General features: G+C 44.8%; 1 protein-coding gene across 5 annotated transcripts in view; it reads right to left on the reverse strand.

The window, feature by feature from the left end:
• Window positions 1–3,022: 3,022 nt before the first annotated feature.
• Window positions 3,023–25,222, reverse strand: part of agap1 (ArfGAP with GTPase domain, ankyrin repeat and PH domain 1) — a 139,880-nt gene continuing 117,680 nt past the window's right edge. For all 5 annotated transcript variants that reach the window (XM_084347659.1, XM_084347658.1, XM_084347656.1 and 2 more), the window contains 3 exons: window positions 24,813–25,035; window positions 8,060–8,315; window positions 3,023–7,796 (listed from right to left, as the gene is read on the reverse strand). In XM_084347659.1, the coding sequence (XP_084203785.1) occupies window positions 7,587–7,796; window positions 8,060–8,315; window positions 24,813–25,035 (689 nt within the window). In that variant the 3' untranslated portion in view covers window positions 3,023–7,586. The remainder of the gene's footprint in view (window positions 7,797–8,059; window positions 8,316–24,812; window positions 25,036–25,222) is intronic.

Below are 25,222 nucleotides of genomic sequence, written 5' to 3' on the forward strand. Positions count from 1 at the left end.
TTGATTTTATTTTGAAGGCCTGATGCGTTCAAGGCCACAGATCTTTCACACTCGATCAGACAAATGGATTTAAAGTGGTTTTAGAGTGAACATCAGCAGAATCTACTGTGTTCACACGTTCAATATTTACAATGTAAAACAATTTAACAGGAATAATTTATCTTTTAGAAAGTTTAAGTTTAAAAAGCAGAAATCATGAGAATATTTCAGGTTTAATAACGTGTTCGTGTTTCAGCCTTTGTCGTAAAGTTTACGACTAAAACAAACAAAAAACAGATTTTAATAGTTTTAACCTTTAAATGTTTAAATTAACTTAAACATTAATCTGAGGTTTTTGTTCAACTTCCGGTTAAATTAGAGACATTAAACTACATTTTAATCATAAAGTGAACATTTATAAAATAATATTTATGTTCAGTGAAAACAAACAAACTTTTCATCTGTTCGAACATAAAAACAACATTAAATTTAAATAATATATTAAAAATGAGACATAAATACCTGTTTAGCTTCCAGGCAGCTAGCATGTTGCTCCTTCTGCTCATCGAGCTAACAGCCACAACAGAAGCTAATTATTAGCATTATTTAGCGCTGATTATAGTCGGTGTGTGTGTGTGTGTGTGTGTGTGTGTGATCCATCAGGCCTCTTCTCATCAGAAACAAAATGGCGGCAGAAATCTACCTGCTCTCCTCACCGGACGTGACGTCAGCAGATCAGCACACCTGTTCTCACCAGGTGAAGCTTCAGAGGAGCGTCAGAAACAAAAGGCCTCAAAATTACATGTTGTGAAAATTTAAAGTCGAGGAAGGAAATTAAATTATTCTGATCAGCTGATCAGAAACAGCTTTTAATAATCAATTATCTTTTGATTAATTTATGAAGCAAAAACAGCCAATTAAAACGATCGAGTGTAAAAATGTGCGACTTTTCTTTTTAAAAAAACATGTTTGGACCTGAGCTGTCGCAGAAAAAACAAAAAACATTTGAAGAATTTAACATTTTATTTTGATCAAAACAAGAATCAATGAATTGTAAATCAATCGATAGTGAAAATAATCCACAGCTCTGATATTCTGTCATCACGAGGAAGACGACGACTGTTTCCCGTTTCCTCATTTTAAAATATCGACTTTTTTAAATGGAGTTCTGACAGGAAATTAAAGGAGCATTACACCTGCTTTACACTTTAAAATCAGAGTCCTGCTCGTGGCCCCGATGACATCGCAGTGATGTCATCGATTTGTTATATTTGGACCATTTTTTTGTTTAAAAAAGAAACTTACAAACTGTCTCACAAAAAAACAAAAATAATGTTTTATTTTTTTTGCCTGAACGCTGACGATCTTAAACGCTGCAGTTTTTGCATGGACGCTGGCTGAAAGAATCCACTGAGCGCCGTCACAGACGTCTGAATGGTGACAGGATGTAAATCTGAACATCAGATTAATTTCTTATTTTTTCAGCCAATAAAAATCAGTTTTGTGTCACAGAAATCTAAATTCTGGAACTCCGCCCCGAACAGAACCGGCCCGTCTGTCTGTGACTCTAATGAATTTTGTTGTAATCAAGCCGGGCCGTCGCGGTCGGCTGATGGATGGGGCCCGGGGGGATCGGCCTCGGCTCTTCTCTGCGGCTCGCGGCCTCCCTCCTCTGCGTCCCCCGTCAGATGATCTCCTGCTGATTAATCCTGACGGAGTGTGTCGTCGTCTTCTTCTGTGGTGGAGGTGTCACACTCACAGTCCTTTAATACTGATGGACTGGATTTGACTCTTTATGGTGAAATGTTCCTTTAAAGAAGAGACAGGTCTTTTTTTTCAGCCTAAACAAACTAAATTACCAAACGTTTATACCGTTTAACTGTGTTTATATGTGGCGGACCCTGCCACTGTTGGAACAGATGACCTCATTAATGTAAATATTTGAATTTCTCCTTTAAAAGAAAAACTCACGAGGGGACTTCAGTCTCCATCATCAGTTTGGAGACATTTGTCTTTCTTACCCTCCCGTCACGTTTATACAGTCTGCTCTCCAGACATTTTATTTGTAACCTCCACCTCCACCTGAACCTCCTCCTCCACCTCCTCCTCCTCCTCCTCCTCCTCCTCCTCCACCTTAAAAACTCCAGTATACTGCAGAGAATTGTGCGAACTCGTTTCACAAAGGTTTAATGTGACGCGATCATCTATTTGTTTAAAACTGAAGAGTTGGATTCTCTCATTCAAAACTCCATTTGAAAATCACACATTTTAAACACTTGTGTTTTTTGTAACAAAACTATAAATTTATATTATGTTTAAGCTCCAGGAGAAAACAGTGGTGGGATGGTGGAATTAAAAAAAGATTTAATAAAATTAGTCTGATGCCTGAAGTTGAAGGAAACGCGGAGAAGACGTCGAAACAGCTTCGACACAATTTTATTCCTGTTCAGATTAACAGCAGAGAAATGTGCAGGAACGTCCTGTGTTGACTGAAGCAGCTCCATCTGCTGCACACACACACACACACACACACACACACACACACACACACACACACACACACACACACACACACTCTCTCTTCCTGTTAAACACAGGCCTAAAGAGGGATTAGCAGGGTATTATCTCATTACCAGACAACAGCAAACACAACACACACACTTAACACACACACGCCAACACGCACGCGCGCGCGCACACACACACACACTTAACACACACACACACACAGGCCAACACGCACGCACACACACGCACACACGCACACACACACACACACACACACACACACACAGAGTCAGTGACGACTAAAAAAAAAAAGAAACTCCTTGAAAATGTTCTTCACCGTCCAAAATTAACTAAAATTTAAACAGAGTTTGGTGCAGAAGTTACCTCAAAAACTCTCATTTTAAAAACTTATTCTTTGTGAAAAAACAAACAAACTTCAGACTTTAAATGTTTCCAGGTTTAATTAATCGAACACAAAGATCTTAAATAAATATAAAGTTTCCTGACGTAGAAGAAAGACCAGGAAGGCTTGAGGTTATATTAAGAAGCATTATTCTCGTCTTTATTGAAAGAGACACATTACAGTAGAAGACTCTGTATTAAGTAAAATTTTTCAACAACGGTACTGTACAGCCAACAGAAGGTCAATAACAATAATAATAATAATAATAATTAGAATAACAATGACAATAAGGACAATAATGTGTCAGGATGATAAATCATAACAATAAGAGAGGTCAGAGAAAATATACAGAAACGCAGGTCGACGGGGGCGGAGTCTTCCTCACAGGGTGCGTTTATAAATAATGTATAGGACGGCCCGGGCGGGCGGGGCTTAAAGGTAAAGGCTACAAGAGGAAACACAACCAGACAAACCGAACGGGGACGTACTGAGTCGTTTTCTGCTTTGTTTCGTAGTTTGAGGTCTATGTACAGATGTGGTGGCGCCGACGGTGGCGAGCGCCAGCGGAGAAATGAGCGGTTGTTGTCTTTCACTTGTTTAGTTTGTTAGCTTGTCGTATCTGTGCTAACACCATTAGAAAACAATTTGCGCCATGCTAATACCCGTTAGCTAACGGATTGCTAGCGGCAATTAGAGCCTCACAGGATGTTTCTAGTGTCTTCTTAACCTTCGTTTTGAGCTTCGTGTTGAGAAGCGTGCTCAAATAACAGACGGCAGAGTAGTGAGGTTGGAAATAACCATGCTAATTTATTAGCTTCAGTGACGGATGAATCAGCAGTTTCTGAATATTGATATGACCGAGCTTCTCAACGAAAACCAAATAAAACTGTAGTGGAAAGAGAGTCGGTGTCCTGAAAGAAAAGAGACTCAGCAGGGAAATAAACATGCATTTTCCGTTAGCCGAGGTTAGCTAACTGATCGCTAGCTGCGGCTGTAGCTTCACAGGATGTGTCCAATTTTCATAGAAGAAACAAAAGAGCATTTGAATCGACTTTAAGTATTAATAGTTGACTTGGAAGCTGAAACAATGCTGCCACGCTAGGTTGTTTGATGCTAGCTGCATTTCGCTTCGAGGACGGATGAGTCAGCAGTTTCTGTGGCTACAAACAGGTCAAAGCGGCCATTTTAGATATATTTCCTCTGCTTCAGTGAGATTTAATAAACTTTTTGATTCCAGATTGGTCTCAAGCCTCATAACTTACTGACTCAGCAGTTTGTCAGCAGGAAAATTTAGCAAAAGCGCTGCTGTGTTTACTCCTTGAATTGATCACTAGCGCTAGCTTGAATTTACTAGGCTCAGACAATGCTGCTGTGCTAAAGTGTTCACTACTAGCTTGAAAAACAAACGTTTCCTGCTCCCATTAACTCAAATAATCTTTGTGGACTTTATCCAACTTTTCACGCAACGTTTTGTCTCTGAATAAAAACACGTTGCTAGCTTGCTCACCGCTAACTGTTCTGTTAGCGTGAGATGATTCTGGTGCCTACAAACATTTAGGAGAAGATTCAAATGAGCTTTTTCTTCTCACGTGAACTTAAATAAATTGTCTTTTGATTCCCTGGGTACTCTGTATTTAAGTGTTCTTTCAAAATAAGAGCACACATAACTTTAGAGGAAGCCACCACCGCTTAGAGAAACGAGCAAATGACAGTTCGCGCCGATAAAAGACAAACAAGAGAAGCTGTAGTGGACAGAGACAATCAGATTTAGTGCATTTCTGTCATAAATAAAAGGACGCATTTGCTCTGTCCTGGTTCAGGACAGATGAGGGACGAGTCGGATATAAAAACATAAAATAAAGTTGTTGCGGTCAAACTCATAAGTTTAGTATTTACGGGAGATCAAACGCCATCTTGGAGATGACTGGTGGCACGTACAGTACGAAGGTTGGACGACTTCGGGGACGTAAAGGCGTGTTAAAGAAAACAAAAAGGCATAAAGAGGAAAATGTTGTTTTTCTTACATTTCTACAAACAGAGTGTGTTTGTGGTTCTGGGTGATCGATGTGTTCATGAGTATTGCTTGTATACACAGTCGGGCTGAGAGCTGCGACTCAACCTTTCATTCAATCTGAGGACGAAACGGCGACGGGACGAGCAGCGGACGCTCGGCATAGTGTTGAAGGTAAAAGTCATCGTGAAAAGTCGAGAAGCTTCTCTCCCGACCATCCTGATCAGTTAGCGTTCAGTCGGCGTGATTCATATCCACAAATCAACGCTCAGTCAAATCTACGAGGACGTCATCAGGGCGAGACCAGCCGTCCCCAACCTGTCAGTCCAGAGACTCCCTCAAGCTGAAGACCGGGTCCAGGTGAGACTTGTGAGACAGCAGTATGAAGAAGAACGTTATGGATTGAAGTTGTCTTAATTTGGACCTGGTCTAGACCCAAACTTGTCCTAATTTGGACTCTTGACTCGTTCTTTAAACTGCTCAGGCTCGTAACTGAAGTGGTCCTGATAAACTTCATCACATCTGGACTCGGTCTTTCCAAACAGCTAAGAGTTAGACTTAGTTTGAGTCGAGCCCACATCCGGACTCAGTCTGGACTCGTTCTCGAAGCTGCTCAGACTCGAGTGTTTGAGCAGCGTAAAGACTTCCAGATTGGGAACGACTGGTTTGGACGCCTGGTTTGACGTCCTGGACGGATCAGCGCGACACTGAGCAGCAACATTCAGTCTGTGCACGAACACGTTAGAATAAATTCACTTCCACTCTGCGACCCGACATACCGGCAAACATTAAGTACTTCCTGTGTTCTCTAATTTACACGAGAGTGACGGAGAAAGAGGAGATTATTTACAACGAGGAGGTTTCAAGACCAGAGACGAGGAAGAAGCCCTTCTTTGTGATTCGCTGAGCAGATCGGGGAGACTGTCTGATTGGACGGGACGGACGGGAAATGGAGGCGAGTACTGGAGGGAACATGACGCCGTGATGTGTTTGTGGTTCATGTCGTGTTTCTGACGGGAAAACTGAGTTTTAAAGGTTTGAATCATCCAAAATGTCACAACTGTGATTCATCTGATCAGACAGCAGATTATATGACTGAGCAGGTTAGAAACAAAACACCTGAAGAAGAAGAAGAAGAAGAAGAAGAAGAAGAAGAAGAAGAAGACAAAGACGATGAAGAAGAAGATAAATTCCCTTTTCGCTCCGTGTGGCTGTTAGCTGCTTCCTTATCTTTTCCATTTTTTTACACATTAAAAACAATTAAATTCACTTCAGGGACGTTTAAATTAAGATTATTTCACCAGGACGGGTTGAAGATGCTCACGGTCCAGTCAGCTCAGATAACAGACTTCTCTTTTGTCATAAAAACCTTTAAAATCCAAACAAAGTTAGTGTTACGGCTGCTCGATAAACCAACTTAACATCAGGAACCTTCTGCTGTGACGACACAGTAAATAAAAACTGTCCAACTCCGGTCCAGAAGTCCAGAATCAGCGTTCATCATCTCATCTTAAAAACCTGGTTCCAGTCGTCATCATTTGTATTTATTTGCCTGATTTCTTCGTCTTCTAAGACCAAATATCTTCTGGTTTTGGGTTGATGGCACAAAAAGAGCAACGTGCAGACGTCACTGGAGTTTCGGTCGATGATCAGGGAAATGTTTGATATTTGACGACCTGTTAATGGAGGACATCGCACACAGTAATCGTTATATTGACGGTCATCAGAAGAAATAACTGAGCTGAGTGAAGTGGGAACAGATCGACCCCGACTGGTGGAAGGACTCTGGGAAAAGACGATGGGTTGCTGACGATCGACAGTCTCCGGTCCCTGAGCCTGGCAAGAGCTTCTGTACATGAACGACTTTTTACACCCGGAAAACAAACAAATATAAAAAAATTCCCCTTCCCCATGTTGACATTTTTAACGATTGGTCCAGCAATGCACATCGAGATACAATATACACAATCCAGGAAACAAAGATGCCTTAAATTAAAAAACAGAAGAAGAAGCAGAAAGTGTCTAGGACATGCGATCTATCACACTCGTGTTTTACCGCTAAGATCTGATATCTTTTACATCGAGATATTTTCACATTAAAAAAACGTGTAAAGGCAGGAGAGTTCACAGAATTCATAAAGTAAAGGTACAGGTGAAACACTGACGCTGCAGGCGGAGTCCTCCACAGGCGGAGTCCTCCACAGGTGGACCATGACGGAGGTGATGAAGATGAAGGTGATGGTGTGCGAGGACTCCCCCTCTGGCTTCCTTCCATGTCTCCGTCTCACAGTTTTCTTCGTGACGGTCTGACGATATGTTTTGGCGCGACAGATCTCTGAAGATTCTGATTGGCTGTTGGGGCGCGTCTGTTGAATCTTGTCACGTAGTGTTGAGTTACAGCTGATGAGGTATGATGTCACTCGAGCGTCAGACTGGCCGTCATTGGCTGTCGTAAGTCACGTGTTTCCCAAAATGCTCTGATGAAGGCTGACTACATTTCCCACCATGCTTCTTCCTGCGGACGCAGCGCCGCCGCCGAGCTGCGATCAGTCTCAGTCAGTCTCAACGAGCCGACGGCGGCGGTGGTTGTCAGGTGAGGTGGGCGGGGCTTAGAGTCACAACAGGTAGTGGTTCCCAAAATAAACGATCGGGATTCTCCCAAATCGGGGTCGTGCGGCGTCCTCGTCATATGAGCGCGGCGCTCCCGGCGCTGCTGCAGCTGTTGTTGCGGTTGGTGTTGCGGCGCGACAGGTTGGGCGTGGCCATGAGCGGGTAGCGCTCGTCGGGGCAGCCGTACTGAGCCAGCGTGTCCACGCACTCCTGGCTGTTGGCCTGCCGAGCGTACGCCATCGCACTGTTGCCGTGGGCGTCCCTCGCCATCAGATCCACGCCGTACTGAGAGAGAGAGAGAGAGAGAGAGAGAGAGAAAGTTCAGTTCCTGTCACTCACTTCCTGCACAGATGTTTCACATTAAAAGCCCACATGGAAATAAAACTGGTAAAATAAACAAACTGTTACACAATTTATCCTGAAGTCTGTTTCAGTTTAGACATTTTATTTCTCTCTTTAAGGAACTTCTAGCTGATTAAACGTGAACAAACGAGAGCATCGGCGAGAAGACAACTTCAGAAACTGAAGTGTACTCGTGACCTTCTCACCCAGATGAGCAGCTGCGTGACGACCACGTTGCCCTTGCGGCTGGCCAGGTGCAGCGCGTTGCGTCCGTCTCCTTCCCCGCAGGTCTCGTTGACCTGCTGCCGGCCTCCGTGGGCGAGCAGCAGCACGACGAGGCGGAGGTCCTCCTCGGCCGTCGCCCTCAGCAGCTGCTGGCCCAGCGACAGGTCGGTGCCGGGCAGCGACGCCAGGAACAGACGCTGCTCGTACTTCGCCCGGATCCAGCGCTCCCTCTCCTCCCTGACGGGCGAGACACAGGAAGTTAGACTCTTAGATCCCTGACAGGAAGCTGCTCGCCAAAATAAAACCTTCAGACCCAGAGAGTCGTTTTATTGTGTTGAACATTCAGCTGAAACTTTCTGTTGATAATCCATTGTTTCTGCCACTTTAATCAAAACAAACAAACAAACAAACAAAGGCAATAATAACACCGATTTTATGGATTTGCTGCTTTTCTTTGTCGTATATCATTAAGAAGTGAAGATCTTTGGGTTTCGTCGAGTAAATTAAGACATCTGAGGGCAATTTTCAACATTTTCTTGACATTTCATAAATAAATCAAAACACTGAAAATAAAAAAATCCTCATTAGTTGCAGCGTTAGTCGAACACGACCTCACACAATCCAGGAACATTCAAAAACACGAAGATGAAAAACAAACGTTTTCTAACCGATAAGAGCTACAACCTGTAGAGCCGCTCCTCCTTGTTTTTATTGATAACATCTCTTTAATGAGTCATTGCTGCTCAGACAGAAGCTTTAAAGGAGCAGATCTCCTGTCGCCTCCTTCTTCTCATGTCACGTTCAAGTGAAAGTTGTGTTTTGTGCATTTTGGCTGAAAACATCTGAAACCAAAGCGACTCTGAGTTGAACAGCTGAACACGTTTTGCTGTTTTCTGCCCTCGAGTGTAAAATAAGACACAGAGGGACGGACGGGCCGAGGGGACGAGGACGTGGACACATTGTTCACCAATCGAGTGTCATTAACTGCTGATGTGTCTAATCCACAGTCCCGGCGCTCTAATCTCCCACAAATCCCTCCATGTAAACAGCAGCTCATTCAGCCCGCCGGGATTAGTCCTGGACGGGGGAGGAGGCCCGAGGGGGGAGATATTGAGCTGTCCCCCCCTCTCCTCCTCCTCCACCTCCTCCTCCTCCTCCTACAGGGGGTGAGGCGGCAGGAAATGGAGAAGGAGACACAACAGAGGCTTCACACAGGTTGATACTGAGACTCAGCAGCAGGAGAGAAAAGTACTCTAAGATATACTCGAGTAAAAGTATCTGAGGTTCAAAGTATCAAAAACTGATCAACACGAAATACATAAAGAAATAAATGTCAAACATTCAACTTGGTAACTTGTAACTAAGTAATCAGATGTATGTAAAGTACCTCAAAGTTAAGTACAGTAACTTGAGTAAATGTACTTAGTTACATTCCATCAGTGGAAACAGTGGGTAACTGAGATGATAACAAAACACTTCACTACATTTATCAGTGTTTGTATCCTGGAAAGTAACTAAGTACTTTTACTCAAGCACTGCAACAGTACAAATTCAAGGTGATTTACTCGAGTACTCCCATTTTATGTATCTTCACTCTTCTACTCCACTACATCTCCGGGGTAAATACTGTACTTAATATTGTAAAAAGTATCCGATGTTAAATGTACTCGAGTATCAATCATCAGGTGATCAGTATTTGTATCTGACTGATGAGAAAATCAATTAATTCAACAGTGTGATGCAGCCTGTAAGCTGTGAAGTAACTAGTAACTGAAGTAATCTGATAAATGTAGACGGTTGGGACAGTGAGGTGCATGATGGGAAACGAAACTGTGGGAAAAGAGGATGAGACGAAAAATGGAAAGAGAATAAGAAACGTTCTGGGTCGGTGTGGGAACCGGGCCGGATCTCATTAACTCTCTTCCTGGAGACCAGAGTGTGTGTGTGTGTGTGTGTGTGTGTGTGTGTGTGTGTGTGTGTGTCGGGGGTGTGTGTGTGTGTGTGTGTCGGGTGTGTGTGTGTGTGTGTGTGTGTGTCGGGGGTGTGTGTGTGTGTGTGTGTCGGGGGTGTGGTGGGTGACACCAGCTAGCATCACGGAATGTCCCGGGGGCTTCTCCTTCCTGCCCGGCCCAGAGAGAGAGTAGGGAGGCTGGGCACGAGACTACGGCCGACAGCCCCCGGACAAAGCCTGGAGGTGTCACGGAGTGTGTGTCTGTTTGTGTGTGTGTGTGTGTGTGTGTGTGTGTGTGCTCTCAGCGGGGCTCTGGCCTTCTGTCCTCCAGAGGACGGAGAGGAAATGTGAGGCCACTGGACCCAGGAAACGCATGCCTTCCCCCGCCGCTGGAGTTGCTAAGGGCCTGGGTCTCAGCGAGTGTGTGTGTGTCTGTGTGTGTCTGTGTGTGTGTGAGACCTTTGTGGCTGAAAGTCGGACGGGACATTGACAGTGTGTGTTTGTCTCGATGTCCCCGAGCAGAAAGCAGCTCCAGACAGATGAAGTGTTCGTCAGTTCGGTATGAAGCAACTTTACGAACGTCGCCAGCGTCAGACCGACATCATGCGACGACACACTTCACTGTCCACATACTTCTGGACATGTAGTGAGATGATCTTTGTGGTGTGTTTGTTGTGTGGTTGTTGTGTGGTTGTATTCTCGATGTGTGTTGCGGTACACATCATCACGAGCTAACGAGTCCTGAACACACACAACGCTGGACAGTGGAGAGGCTAATTGCACTAATTAACCACACAGAGTATGTGTGTGTGTGTGTGTGTGACAGTATGTGTTAACATGTGTCTACCGAACGCACACACTCATATTTTGTGTGTTAATCTGTGTGTGTGTGCCCCTTTTCACATCCCATTAGACGCAGCGCTGTGCTCCAGCACCAAGGCATGCTGGGTAGATAATTAAACATGAGTCCCGGTGAGATGGTTTATGACAGGGAAACACACACCACACACACACACACACACACACACACACACACACACACACACACAAACACACACACACACTGCAGATATGTCAACAGGAGCCCAGAGGGGTTGGGATGTGTGTGTGTGTGTGTGTGTGTGTGTGTGTGTCAGTTGAATGAAATGATAAACATGACACCAGCCAGAGGAAACAAACACACTTCATACATCCTCTGATTGTCTCTATTGTCGTCTGTAACACAACAACCTCGTCCTCAACACAACAACTAACATCAGACTGTTAACAACAAAATGACTCACGACTTCATGACGGGACTTAAACCACTGATCTGTAGATAAAACACAATATGCCAGAAATGTTTTTATTGAATATTCTTGTAATTTCCCTTTGATCTGATAGTGACAACAACAACAACAACAACAACAACAACAATAATAACAACAACAACAACAACAACAACAGTGTGTGGATGAGACGTGAAACTGAATATTTAAAATGTTGTTCAACAGAAATATTTTCACTGATTCTACTGTATCCTGAATGTTCTGAGTTGATTCATTGGTTGGTTGGTAAGTTAGTTGGTAAGTTAGTTGATTGGTTGGTTGGTAAGTTGGTTGGTTGGTTGGTAAGTTGGTTGGTAAGTTAGTTGGTAAGTTGGTTGGTAAGTTAGTTGGTTGGTAAGTTGGTTGGTAAGTTAGTTGGTAAGTTGGTTGGTTGGTAAGTTAGTTGGTAAGTTAGTTGATTGGTTGGTTGGTAAGTTGGTTGGTAAGTTAGTTGGTTGGTTGGTTGGTAAGTTGGTTGGTAAGTTAGTTGGTAAGTTGGTTGGTAGGTTGGTTGGTAAGTTAGTTGGTTGGTTGGTAAGTTAGTTGGTAAGTTAGTTGGTTGGTTGGTTGGTTGGTAAGTTGGTTGGTAAGTTAGTTGGTTGGTTGGTTGGTAAGTTGGTTGGTAAGTTAGTTGGTAAGTTGGTTGGTAGGTTGGTTGGTAAGTTAGTTGGTTGGTTGGTAAGTTAGTTGGTAAGGTAGTTGGTTGGTTGGTTGGTTGGTAAGTTGGTTGGTAAGTTAGTTGGTAAGTTGGTTGGTTGGTAAGTTAGTTGGTTGGTTGGTAAGTTGGCTGGTAAGTTAGTTGGTTGGTTGGTTGGTTGGTTGGTTGGTTGGTTGGATTGTGAGTTAATATAATATCCATGTTTTTGTAATTTCGTGGATCTTGGTGAGAACAATCAGGCGTATTCAGGTGGCTGGTATCTATGAGTGAGTACAGAAGGGGACTGTTGGGCCCTGGTGGAGGTATGCTCTCTACTGAGTGCCATTCTAGTTCTTCTTGTAGTTAAAGCACACGTCTTAATGTATTATACGATTGACTCAGTATCATTGTCAAGCTCCCAACATATGAAACATACGAGTGTGGTCGTCTTTCTGCCGGTGTTGCTTGAGTGGACCTGTTGATTGACAGCTTCATCAGCTGCTGCGTTGTGGTGTCAGGTCGTGGTCGCCGTTGGAAACGGTGGGGTGGGAATGTGATTTTGTTTGGGGGTCGGTCAGGGACCCACACCGGGCCCACTGCACTTCTCTGATTTCCTGCCTGTTGTTTGAGCTCAGGAGACCCTGCACTGTGTGTGTGTGTGTGTGTGTGTGTGTGTGTGTGTGTGTGTGTGTGCGTGGTGTGTGTGTGTGTGTGTGTGTGTGTGTGTCTACGTTCTCCATGAGCGGCTGCTTTGTCCGGCCGTGTTTACATACACACACAGTTTCCTGTTCGTCCAAAGCCAGAGGGTGTTTGGCCTGAACCGACCGACCGACCGACCACCGCTGGACGTCCCACCAGCTGCTTCCCCTGCCCTCACTGTGTGTGTGTGTGTGTGTGTGTGTTTAAGGGGCTCCGGGCCGGTTCTGGTCTCCAGGAGCAAAATTAAAACTAGATTATGTTTGATCTAGTTTAAAGACGAAGCTTCTTCTCACTTTATTTTGAATCTGCTTATTCAGCCTGACGGGTCGGGAGATGCAATTCATTTCAAAATAAAATCAGGAACACTGATGTTTGCATGTAACAAAATAAGAACAAGAGTAAGAAAAGACGGATTCAGTTGAGATCAGCTGACAGAGTCGAGCTGAGATGTATGAGCCAACACGCTGCTGTTAAAGCCCGTCATTAATTACAGTCTGGAGGATGGTGTGTGTGTGTGTGTGTGTGTGTGTGTGTGTGTGAGGTAATGAGCGGTAGGAAACGGGGTTAAGAGTGACATGGTGTCAGTGGCTTCTCTTCTGGCCTAATTAGCCCTCTAATTAATAGATTAATAGATAGATAGATAGAGCGTGGATAAGAGCAGCAGCTAACTGCCCGACCTAATGTGCATTTAAGATGAATCACCGTCACGTGGTCACGTGGACGGTTTCTAACAAGGTGAGCAGCAGAATCTGGATCTAAATTCACCCAGAAAACCTGCATGACTTGTTTTTAGTTCAATCTTACAGCAGGAAAGAAAAGACAAAAGGGAAGAAGAGGAGAGGAGGCTGAAATCAATTAGCCTTTCCTAGCAGGTCGTTAGCTGCCCTTGGATAGGCACAGATAATTAAAGGGAGGGTGGTGGGGTGAGAAAGGTCTGGGTGAGGCAGAGGGGGGTTGAAATCAGCCATGAGACTCGACTAGACGGAGACGGAGGGGTTAAATCGGACAGTGATTAAAAAAAAAAAAGGGGAGAGAGACGATGCAAATGAGCAGAAAAGGTAGAGAAATGGGCCAAAGCGATGTGAAGCTGATCTCTGGGCTGAGACGCAATGCTCCAGCGATGCCATACAGACACAGAAGAGGAGAGAAAAGGGGAGGTTTCACAGAGGAAACCTGGATACAAAGAGAGAGAGAGGCAGCAGGAACACCCACGCTAATCTAAAATCTTAAACTTTATGATCAATTAGGGAACCAGAGATAAGAGGTCACATTCAGATAATTGAACTGATAATTAACTGTCTACATGTCGCACCGGGAGTCCCGCGGGTCCTGCCACGTTCCCTCAGGACAAGAGAGATTTCACATTATGCTGTCATGATCGGGGCAGGACGAGAAAACCACGAAAATACAACAGAAACTCAAGTGTTTTACACGAATTAGAGCCTCAATATGATCGTTTCATTATTTAAAGAAGCACCCAGGTCGTCTGAAGCTCCGACTCTGTCAACGTTTGTTTGGTTCAGGTGCTGCTATCAAATCAGGCCTTGATCCAGAACAAACCCCCGACTTCGATGTCGGACCTTCGTTGTATCCGCTCTATTTTCCACTTTTGTATAAAGGCAAAAATGTTTCAAAAAGACGAACGTTCAGTTTCTGTTTCCATCAAATCTGAGAAAACATAACAAATATCAGAAGTCCTGTTGTTTGTACGGATGTTTGACAGAGCGACTCCTCTTGTTGGCTGTAATAACGCCACCATCTCCTGATAGTCAGCTAATAATCAGAAACTGTGAACATGATTTGATGTTTGAATTGGACGTATCCAATTGGATACTCTGGTATCATCACACTGCCATTCGTCAATTATCTGATGGAGGTATAAAATCATGGACGCTGGCGATTCGTTCACAGTGTCATGCTGATGGGCTGGGACTGACACGGTAAGCCAAGAAAAATCACCACCACTGACGACGACACATTGGAAATGTCTGGTCGCGTCTGCGAACGCCATCTACGACGACTTCAGGTGACGTATTAGGTTCTTGAAGGGTGGTCCCATTTCACAGGGGGGTTTCTACTAAAATGGGCACTGGAGAACCGGGGGTGGAGCTAGAACTTGGAAATTGGATCGAGTCTCAAATGTAGGGAAAGTCCCTGAGTAACTTAAACTTCATCTTAAAGTCATCTTTAAAATCAGACCACAGTCAAAAAAAAAGACTCCAGCGTGGGACACTTCTACCAGGTGTAAGAAAGTGTTTTGGGTTCGTCCTGTCACGGATCTGAAGGAGGAAGCAGCAGCAGCAGCAGCAGCAGCAGCAGCAGCAGCAGCAGCAGCCGGCTGACCCTGACAGCTCAGGCCTCGTGGTCGGGAAGTCATTGACATTTCCTACTAGATTAGCTGGATGCAGATGAGTGGACCTGGCTGACTGCGGGGGGGAGGGGGGTTAATGCAGAAACAGGGTTTCTCCTGAGCAGAGCAGAGGCGACAGAGGGCCGGATTAACGAGGACTTAATATATATAAATGTGAGGTTTTATGGCACGGACTGTAAGAACTGTTGGATTGTTCATTTTAATCAGCGACTGTTTCAGGTGTGTTTTCATCCACGAGGGGAACCTGCAGAGTTTAAAGGTCCTTTCTGATAATAGACGAGTCAGTGCATCCTGTATATCACATGTTTATATGACTGTGACTGTTCATCAAACTGTCAGTCAACAAACAGGCTCAAATGTAACACAAGCAACCAACAGATCCCCGTTATCACAAACCTCGTCACACTGAGAAGCTCCTGACCAGAAAACTGTCTTCATATCTTTGACTTCAGTCTCCAAACTCAGCGATGTTTTAGCTGCTTGAACACAGATGAACACGTCTGGTGAAACGTTGATGGACGTCTTAAAAATGTAAGCCTTCAGGCTCGGGTTGACACTAATATATTCATTATTGATCAATTTATTATTCAACGCCACAATGTCATAAATAGACAATGTCTTCAAACGTGTCTTTATTGTTTGGTTGGTTTGTCAGCAGGATTCGGACCGGTCTCGTCTCAGAACAGACCTCATTAACGTTTAGTGTGGACGCTGATAAACGGTCGGATCCAGGAATCATTTTCTCTTCTTCTCAGGGAAAAATGTCTGGACCTTGATGAAAAGACTCGTATGTCTATGAGGGAGAACAATTCAAAGCGGATTCAAATATGTTTTATTTTATCTCGGATTAGCTTTGATTAAATTGAAGGCGTCTGTTGGACCTCGGTGGACGTTGTAATCACACGTGCGTCCTCCTGTGACGAAGTCCTGGACTTCAACTCTGATATATTGTATTATTTAAAATAAACCAAACCAAAAAGAATATTTAAAATCTGTGAGAAATCGACCTCGACTTCTGCTTCCACTGAATTAGCTTTGAACAAACATCCGCCTCCTTCTCTTCAGACTGCTCTTACTTCAGCAGCACTGAAGGCATTCAGAGGACGATGGAGTGAAGCAAACATCAGAGATGGAGACGAACCGTTTCCTCCTCAGCTCATTTCGGAGCTGTAAACAGTGAATTAACAGACTTCCCAGATACACAACGTTTCTTAAGTGTCTCTTTGTGGCTGAAGGTTTTAAATGTTTACCAGCCGGCCGCGGCTCGCTGTGAACCCATTCAATCCAAACACATTACCGACAAACGCGAGGAGAACTCTGCCGTCCAGCTCTTTCCTCCCCCCTTTCTCCCTTTTCTTTATTGTATGAGCAATTTGCCGAGTGAGCCAATTAGCCGAAGGGTGAGGGTGAGGAGGGTGAGGGGGCTCTTACCGTCGGCGTACAGATTCATTTCTGCTCCAGGAGCCGGCCCCCGCTGGCTTAGCGGCGGGGCAGCAGCAGAGCGAGGCCGGCGAGCGGGAGAGGACGGAGGACAGAGTCACGCATGTAGAGAGCGTTATTTATTTCTTCATTATTAAAATAAGGGAGGGGAGGGGGCAGGGGACGGCGAGGTTAATCTGATGACTCAGGCATAAAGAATGTGCATTTAGTTTGTGCTTTTAGCCCGCATTAGCATAACCTCTCCGCGATGACAAACGATGAATGGCCCGGTGATTGGCTCGTGTCAGCCGGCTTAATGTCAATAGTAAATTGGAGGGCTTGTTAGGCGAGTTGGGGGACGCGGTTACGGGCAGCGGCGAGGCAGTCATGTACAAAATAATGTCTATTAGGACTAATTTAATCAAGGCCTCCCTTTTACAGATGAATTAGAATGTAGGGGCCAATTATTTTTCAACGTTTGCGCTGGCTCTGCCTGTCAGGAGGCTCTGCTGCCTCCTCTGAGTGTGTGTGTGTGTGTGTGTGTGTGTGTGTGTGTGTGTGCGTGTGTGCGTGCTGTTTGAAATGCAGGCCGTGGGGCCGGCTCATATCAGCAGGGGCTGCAGATAATGGCGGAGAGATGATGGCAGGCGGGATCGGCTAGTTAACCGACGCAGATGAAACTGAGCTCGGCTCAATCTGCACACACTGGATCACGGGAGGCAACACACACACGAACACACACACACACACACACACACACACACACAAGCATGCACATAATCCCACGCAAACACAGCTCGACCTCCTGGGAAATTCATGGTATTTATTCCAATAAATGACGTCCTGATGTCGGTGGAGTTAACGTGTCTGTAGCTCGTAATAACGTCCTGAAGTGGCGTTATTAGCTCGTTTCTATCAGGAGAAACGAGATTTATACTTCAGATCTGTGAACATGGTGACATAACTAAAAGGAGTTAACGGGTCAAGAAATACGAGCCTTCAGACTTGAAATAAACCTCCAGATTAGACAAATATCAGCTGTAAACATCAACCACAGTTTAAAAGCACCGTTTTCCTGAATCATGAAGAATCGACCTCCGATATGAAGTCGTTAAAATAAATCTAGATAACTGAGATCCACAGATCACAGCTTAACATTTGTGAGTGACAAGAACAAATTAGACCTAAAAATGTATTGGAATTTATATTTATTTATTTAAATTAAAACTGACTTTGATTTCAGAAGTCTTCTGTTATGTTGAAGATAAAAATACACTTCTCATTCTGGGTAAAACAAGTCGTTCACCTCGTAGCTGATATAAGAGATAAGTTAAATAAATTATTTTTACTCCTCCTTGTTTTCATTGTGAATTTAAATCACTTGTTGGACGATCGATCGGTATGATTTGCCTTTTAAAGACTAACACCAGGGTAAAGTTTAATTCATTTCATCCTCAATCAACCTGAAAAACTTCCCCAAACAAAATGTGTTGTTGTCAGTAAAACATGATCTGAGTATTTGTGGCGTCAGTTGGATGAATTATGGATAGAAATACAAAAAAAGCACCTTATGGAGGCGACATGTGACCCAGTGTGCACACACGACTGACTGTAATTAATACCGATGAACCTCCTGCATCACTATCTGTTACTAACGACATTTCCTCCTCTGATGTGGCATGTGTCCATCTCAAATCACACCAGTCCAATCTGTGTTATGATCACAGACTCACAAGGGGTGTGTGTGTGTGTGTGTGTGTGTGTGTGTGTGTGTGTGTGTGTGTGAGACTGATATGAGTTTGGGTTTTATGGGGTGCGATGATGGCTGCCCCCTCCTTCCCCCACCATTGCCTCTGACCCTGGGGGGCAATTATCTTGTGATGTGGGCCCCTTGCCCGCCTCCTTTCCCCCGGTCGCCCCATCTGGTCCCATGAGCCCAATCCGGCTGCCGTGTCGGGGCGGCCGCCGCACCTGCACCCCGGCCCAGATTAAAAGCCGCCGGTCTAATTTTAAATCTGTTAGCGCTGGCCTTTTCTTAGGGGGGAACAAGACTAATCTGTTCCCATAAAGGGCCCTTATTTTTCCCCTCTCCTGGCTCCCAGCGCCGACAGACCTGCTGCTGAATTATTACTGGCCAAGCATTCGTCATGTGGGGCCCGCTGTTAAGTGTGTGGTGGCGAGGCGGCGGCGGCGCTGCGATTCGTAGCCCGGCACGCTCATCCTTTAGCCGCCCGATTCCTGCTCATTTGTCTGCTGTCTAATTAAGGCGTAGTGCCCTGCTAGCAGCATCTCTCTACCTCCTCCTATTGTTCACGCTGATCACTGAAGATCCCTGTGAAGGTCGTCAACTCTGCAGCGAGTCTTCAGTGACAACACGAGACTCAAACTGAAGCCTGACAGTCAAACTGAACCGTCCTTTCATCATAAGTTCATTACTCTGTCTCACATTGTGTCCATCTCTGATTGAGGAGAGGGTTTAACTTGGCTTTAAGCATCGGTAGTGACAGACATCCGCCATTTTGGATAGTTTGCCATGTAAATTAAAGGTCCAACTTGTAAGATGGCCAACTGTCGTCCAGTACTGATGCTTTGGGTTGGTTGGTCGGGCCGGCCACAAACCCCAAGCGTCAATATTTGACAAGTTGAGAATGAGACTCAACAATCCAGCATCTTACAACTTGGGACTTTTAGTTGACATGGCAAACTATTCAAAATGGCGTCCACAGGATTACAGAAATATATCGATGTAAGAGTCTCTGATTGTGCTCGAGGAAACAGCCATCAATAATAACAACGACAGACGTAAATGATGATTGAGACGTGACGGAGGCCAAAAGATGATTTAAATTGTTTTCTGTGAACTTACTTGGTTGACATTGAGTCAAAGCTGAGAATTATCGACGTCTGGAAAGAAATTGTTGCAATCGTGCAACTCGTGTTTGGGAAAACGTATATATTTTAATTTTATATCAAGTTTCATGTCTTAATTATAATAAAGTCTTGTTCCCACTCCTTTAAGGATCATTCTAACTGATGATAATAATATTTGCGTCACGCTGCAGTTCCTAAACTTTTCCACGTTCTCCGTCTGCTGTTTTGGGAAGGACTTGATCGTTTTCGGTTCATGATCTCCACCCCAGCAGAGAAACAGTGAACAAACACAGCTGCGTGTGTGTGTACACAGACCGGCCAGGACGCTGACCCTCCACGACAGACTGCCAAAGGTCAGGCGTTGGCATGAGGAGAGGGTGGGAGTCCGAGGACACAGGAGGCCCAGGGGATGGAGGCACATGACCGCCAACCACCTCCTCAGTCCGGTGGCCAGGAGGCCGGATTAGCAGCGCTGTCACTTGCTGTCTGCTCAGGCCTGCTAACACGTTGCGTCAAACACAGGCTGAGCAGGCCTTGGGTGCTGGTGTTGAAGCGCCACTCGACAGATAATTAAAACAATGAGCTGCGGCGCCAAGAACTAAAGACCGAGGGTGCTGCAGCAGAGCTGGACGAGCCAGCGAGCCCCTGTGGGTGCTCCACGATGGGCAGCGCGCCCAAACTTAGCAGCCCCTTCAGCGGTGGCATCAGCTGGGGCGCGGCACCGGGCGACCATGCCAGCTGAGGTGATGACGGCTGACCGCAGGCAGCCAGAGGTTAATGGGAACGTTTAGAGGATGGCTGAGTCTTTTTGTGGTTTAGACCAGGAAGAAAAAACACTTCTAACAGGATCCCTCTGGCACAGCAGAGCTGGCAAGGTTGGTGTTCATCCACACTATGACCACACTCCCTGCTCTCGCTGTCCCCTGTCGCCACCACTGCAAGGGACACTTGTCAACAAGTATCTCCCTTCATAATGAAGCATCGTGGTGCTGAGCAGGCGTGGCAAGACGTTGTGTTCGCAGCAATGAGCTGCAGCCCTAAAACGATTAGCAGCGACAGTATCCCCTCCTCAGCCTCACCGACACTCGCTGATGTTAATGAGACCTGGACCGGCCGTCGCTGTGGGCAGACGTACGGGGGAGGAGGATGAACGGGGGACTGAAACGAGAGGGAAAGGGGAAGATAAAGAGATGATGACAACAGTTGGAGATGGCGGGGCTCGGCCCTGTCACATATCTCATTGGACGGGGGCGGCGCCGTGGAGGCGAGGTGCGATCTCTCCGAACATAATTCCTCCCTCCGGTCCGACCGGGAAGTCGACAGGGGAGGGGAGGAGGGTGGAGGAGAGAAAGAAATGGAGGTGTTTAATACTGACGGCCATACTAATGCACCTCCCTACACCTCCTCTTCCTGACTCTATCCATCCATCCTCCTCGCAGGCTTGCCATCTTTTCTTTTCCTTCTGAATTTCTGCTGCTCTCCCTGTTTTCTGTCATCTCTTCCTCCTCCTCCTCTTCTTGCTTTCTTCACACCTTCCTCTTCCGTTTACCTTCTCTCCATCTTCTTCCTATCCATCCCTTTCTCCCACTTTTCCTCCCTCCTCCTCTTTCTCCCTGCCTCCATCCATCCCTCTCTCCACCCCCCCTCCCAAACCTCCAAACAGGATCTAATTGGGAGGCGGAGTGGGGGGCCAGACCTTGACAGACAGGAGGTCAGTGTAATTGCTGCTGGCCATATTTAACATTAAGATAATCAGGCCATTAATTACCCTTTGGATCATTAAATCAGCCACTTGCAAAATGAAATTTCGGCCTCTATTACTCACTTGAGAGACCACGAGGGGAAGGCATTTTTTCATCCATCAGCCTCCCCCCTAAACCTCCCCTCTCTCCCGTTCCTCCTGCCGCCTGGACAAAGCCTCCGCCGGCCTTTTCCCACAACTCAACCTCAACCTCCTTCTTCTTCTTCTGCCTCTTTAACGCAGGTTTCTGTCAACGCTCTTTTCAGGCTCTTGGAGGTAGACGAGTTGTGTCATGTGAGTGATTTATGCCTTTAGATTATCGGCTTCGTTTGTATATTTAACACTTTATATGACTCTGGTATGACGACGGTAGCTCCTCCAAAGTATGTTATATATGTTGTCATTTTTCAATGTGAAAATCAGAGACCTGTCTCCACCACGTCTTTACACAGACATGTCTCGTGTTTATATATATTTGTATATAAATAACTGTATATATTATCAGTAATTTGTGTATCATGAGGGAGTTTATGAACTTGTTTTGTTTTGCTATGCAACCCTGTGTTGTGTAATGATTAATAACCTTGTACCTTAAAGTGATACAACAGAAAAAAACATACATGTACTTGAACAACGTCTCCACAGAAATTTAGACCTGCTGTTTGGTTACAACAATCTTGAATGCGTGTTGTCAGTTCTCTAGTAAAACACCTGATTGTCTGTCGGTGAGCACACATCAGCAGTTCCAGTATCTAAGTGTATTTAAGCATCATATGTTCTGGTGCTTGCTGACGTCTCGCAGGTTGATTTGTAATTTAAGAGGAGCGGTGAGTGAATGTAACCTCGGCGCCACAGCTTCTACATATCATTTCATCATTTCATAGACCGTCAGTGGCACTCCATAAAGCTGTCATAAACCCTCCACGCCTTCCTCTCCGGATGCTCGGATGGATGAAAGATAAAGACAGATGAAGACGAAGAGGAGGGAGAGAACAGGAAGTTATGTTTCCTTTCAAATTTAAAATGTGTGTAATCAATGTTTTACCTTCATGTGAATATATTAGGAGGATGTGATAAGATTATTTTATCACCAGAGCAGTAGACATTTCAAAACTGAACACTTCTTTGTTTTGCGTTTCATTTTCACACTAGAAGGCAGCACTGGACTCTGATATAAAGATGTTGATAGTCGGCCTTTTTCAGCTTCGTCACAAAAAGTTTCTGAAACTTCTTTTGAGTTGAGATTATTTTTCCACTGAATCTTTGTTGTCTACGACTAAAGACAAAACTAACTGGTTTTTCTTTTTAAATGACTCTGATAATTCACAAAATAAGATGTGGAGAAATAACATTGTTAAACAGACGCTGATTTCATTGATCAAGCTCTTATTTTGAAAGAAACAACTCAACTCCTGCTTGGTTTCCTGTCACTTAATGGTTGTGGAAATAGAACCATAGAGGGTTCTTTCATACTTGAGGGGTGTCATCAAGAACCCATCCAGGGGGATCTATGGAGAACCGTTTTTATATTGCAGGGGTCTCATCAAGAACCTCAGCAGAACCTCAGCCCTTCAGAAGAACCATCTTGGAGCCCTTTTCATTACATCTTTTCTTTTATCGACCACAATAACCTATAAAGATGTATTTATAATATTAAAGCGTTTTTTTTAAAACATCTGGTGTTTGGATAAAAATAAATAAAGTCTGAGGTAGAAGGAGGTAAAGAAAGAAAAAAGAAATGTAGAGACGTCTGGAGAACAGCATGAGGAGAAGACAGAGGCAGAGAGCGAAGGAGAGAAATGATGGAAGAAACAGAGAGGAGGGATTTATGGCGGTGAAACGACAAACAGCGAGCCACTTAAGGAATGGACTGATAAATACTATCGACAGGGGGGAGACGGGGGAGAGAGGGGGAGAGATGGAGCTGCAGCGGAGCGTTGCGGGTTAATTGAGATAATATTGACCTCCTTCTCTAATCTCTTCAGGGGGAAACATGCTTCAGATTCATAAATAAATAGGAACATGAGCAACAATAAAAGCATTAGTGCTCTGACGGACGAGGGCTAATGGCACGTCAATACTCAAAGATCGCTCGCAGTGTGTGTGTGTGTGAGTGTGTGTGTGTGTGTGTGTGTGTGTTCAGCACCAGTGTGGACGGATGTGTTCTTTGTATTTATACTGTAACATGTTTCCTTTTTGCAGAGCGACTGCAGCTAAACACTTTGACTGCACGTGTTACTGTTAGAAATCCAACAAAGAAACAAAATGCACTTTAAACGCACAAAATCAGGACGTCATTGCAACATATATATTTTTTAATCACTGTTTGGTTAGGTTAGACAACTAAATACTAAAACTTAGACTCTGATTCGACTCACTGAATCACTTGAATGTACAAGTGTCTCCTTACAACGACGTCAAAGGTCCTTGAAAATCATACGTCCAAATAAAAAATAGGAAATGACCTGAAAGTGTGTAGAGCTCATGTTGTTTTTTAGTTGTGTACATGTTGTGACTCATTTCACTACTTTTACTTTCTAGATGTAGTATTTTTAAAAGCGGTGAAGTACTTTTACTTCTTCTTGTGAGAACTTCTTCCATCACTGGTGTGCACGTGAGGTATTCATAGCTGTATTTGTTCACATGTATTTATTGTGTTTCGTTGGGCTAGGATGTGCATTAGCATATCTGTACACACTGTGTGTCTGTGTGTGTGTGTGTGTGTGTGTGTGTGTGTGTGTGTTGGGGGGGTCATGTGGGGAGTAATTATAAGGTGCTTCTGTTGACTAATGAGCGTCGGGGGGGTGAGTGCAGGGGGGAGGACGGGGAAGTCGATCTTTATGCGGTTGGCAGTCAGCTCTAATTTGTTATGATGGCTGCTGGCTTCCCAAAGCTGCAACGGCCGATAATTACACACACACACACACACACACACACACACACACACACACACACACACACACACACACACACACACTAATACACTCAGAAGTGCAGGTACACACTGATCAACACCAACGTCACGCTAAAGTTCACCGATTTGTTACTATCCCCTGTAGTCCACGAGACAACACACACACACACACACACACACACACACACACACACACACACACACACACACACACACACACACACACACACACACACACACACACACACACACACACACAGGTTTGTAGGCAGTCAATATCCAACACATCCCGTATGAACCCTGGCGAGTCTCAAACACTGAAACACTGCCCCCTGTCTGCAGCTGTCAGCACTCACAGACACAGAGGCCAGTGCTGGAATGTAACTGAGTACATTTACTCAAGTACAGAACCCTCTTTGAGTGCCACTTCCTGCTTGTCCTCCACCACATCTCAGTTGGAAATACTGTCCTGCAGCTGACGATTACATTCATTATTTTCTTGATTAACTGATCGGCTGTTAGGTCTCTGAAACATTCATTAACCGTCAGAAATGACAAAGAAAAGCAGCAAGTCTTCACATTTTGAGTGTTTTTCCTTAAAAAATTGCTAAAACCGATGAATCGATAACCTGAATAGTTGCGATATTCTCGGCTCAACTTCTTCCACCACGACATTTATCTCACAGTTTAGATTTTTACATGTAAAACATGTAGAAAACAAAAAATATATTATGTTTAAGCTGCAGTTTCATTGGTGGAAAATTAATCGAGAGCTACTTTGATCACCACTGCTGCTGTGACGAAAGCCATCAACAGTTTCCTACCTGCTGGCGTCTGGTCCGGGTTTGAGATGTCCCTGCGTGTTGGCCTCCCACACGCTGTTGGCGAGCTCGTTGCCGATGGCCGTCATCACCCTGATGAGCTCCAGCGGCCACTCGTCCAGGTCCAGAGACCGAACCCTGGACAGGTGGGTGCCCAGGTTCCTGTGGATGCCCGAACACTCGATGCAGATCAGGGCCCCGAGGTTCAGACTCGCCCAGTCCGGGTCTGGAAGAGTTAAATTAAACAACTTAATTTAATCACGTATCATCTTACGTAGACTAAGCTGAGAACTTTCAGTAAATGTTGACCCTGTTTTTAACAAAAAAACAGCTGATTCATCAATGTTTTAGTCATTTTTCTGAAAAAATTCTGCAGCACAGCGACAAAAACAACATTATCAGTACAAAGTCTT

Source organism: Pagrus pagrus, assembly GCF_965226575.1.
Source record: "Pagrus pagrus genome assembly, chromosome: 24".
Lineage (NCBI taxonomy): Eukaryota > Metazoa > Chordata > Actinopteri > Spariformes > Sparidae > Pagrus > Pagrus pagrus.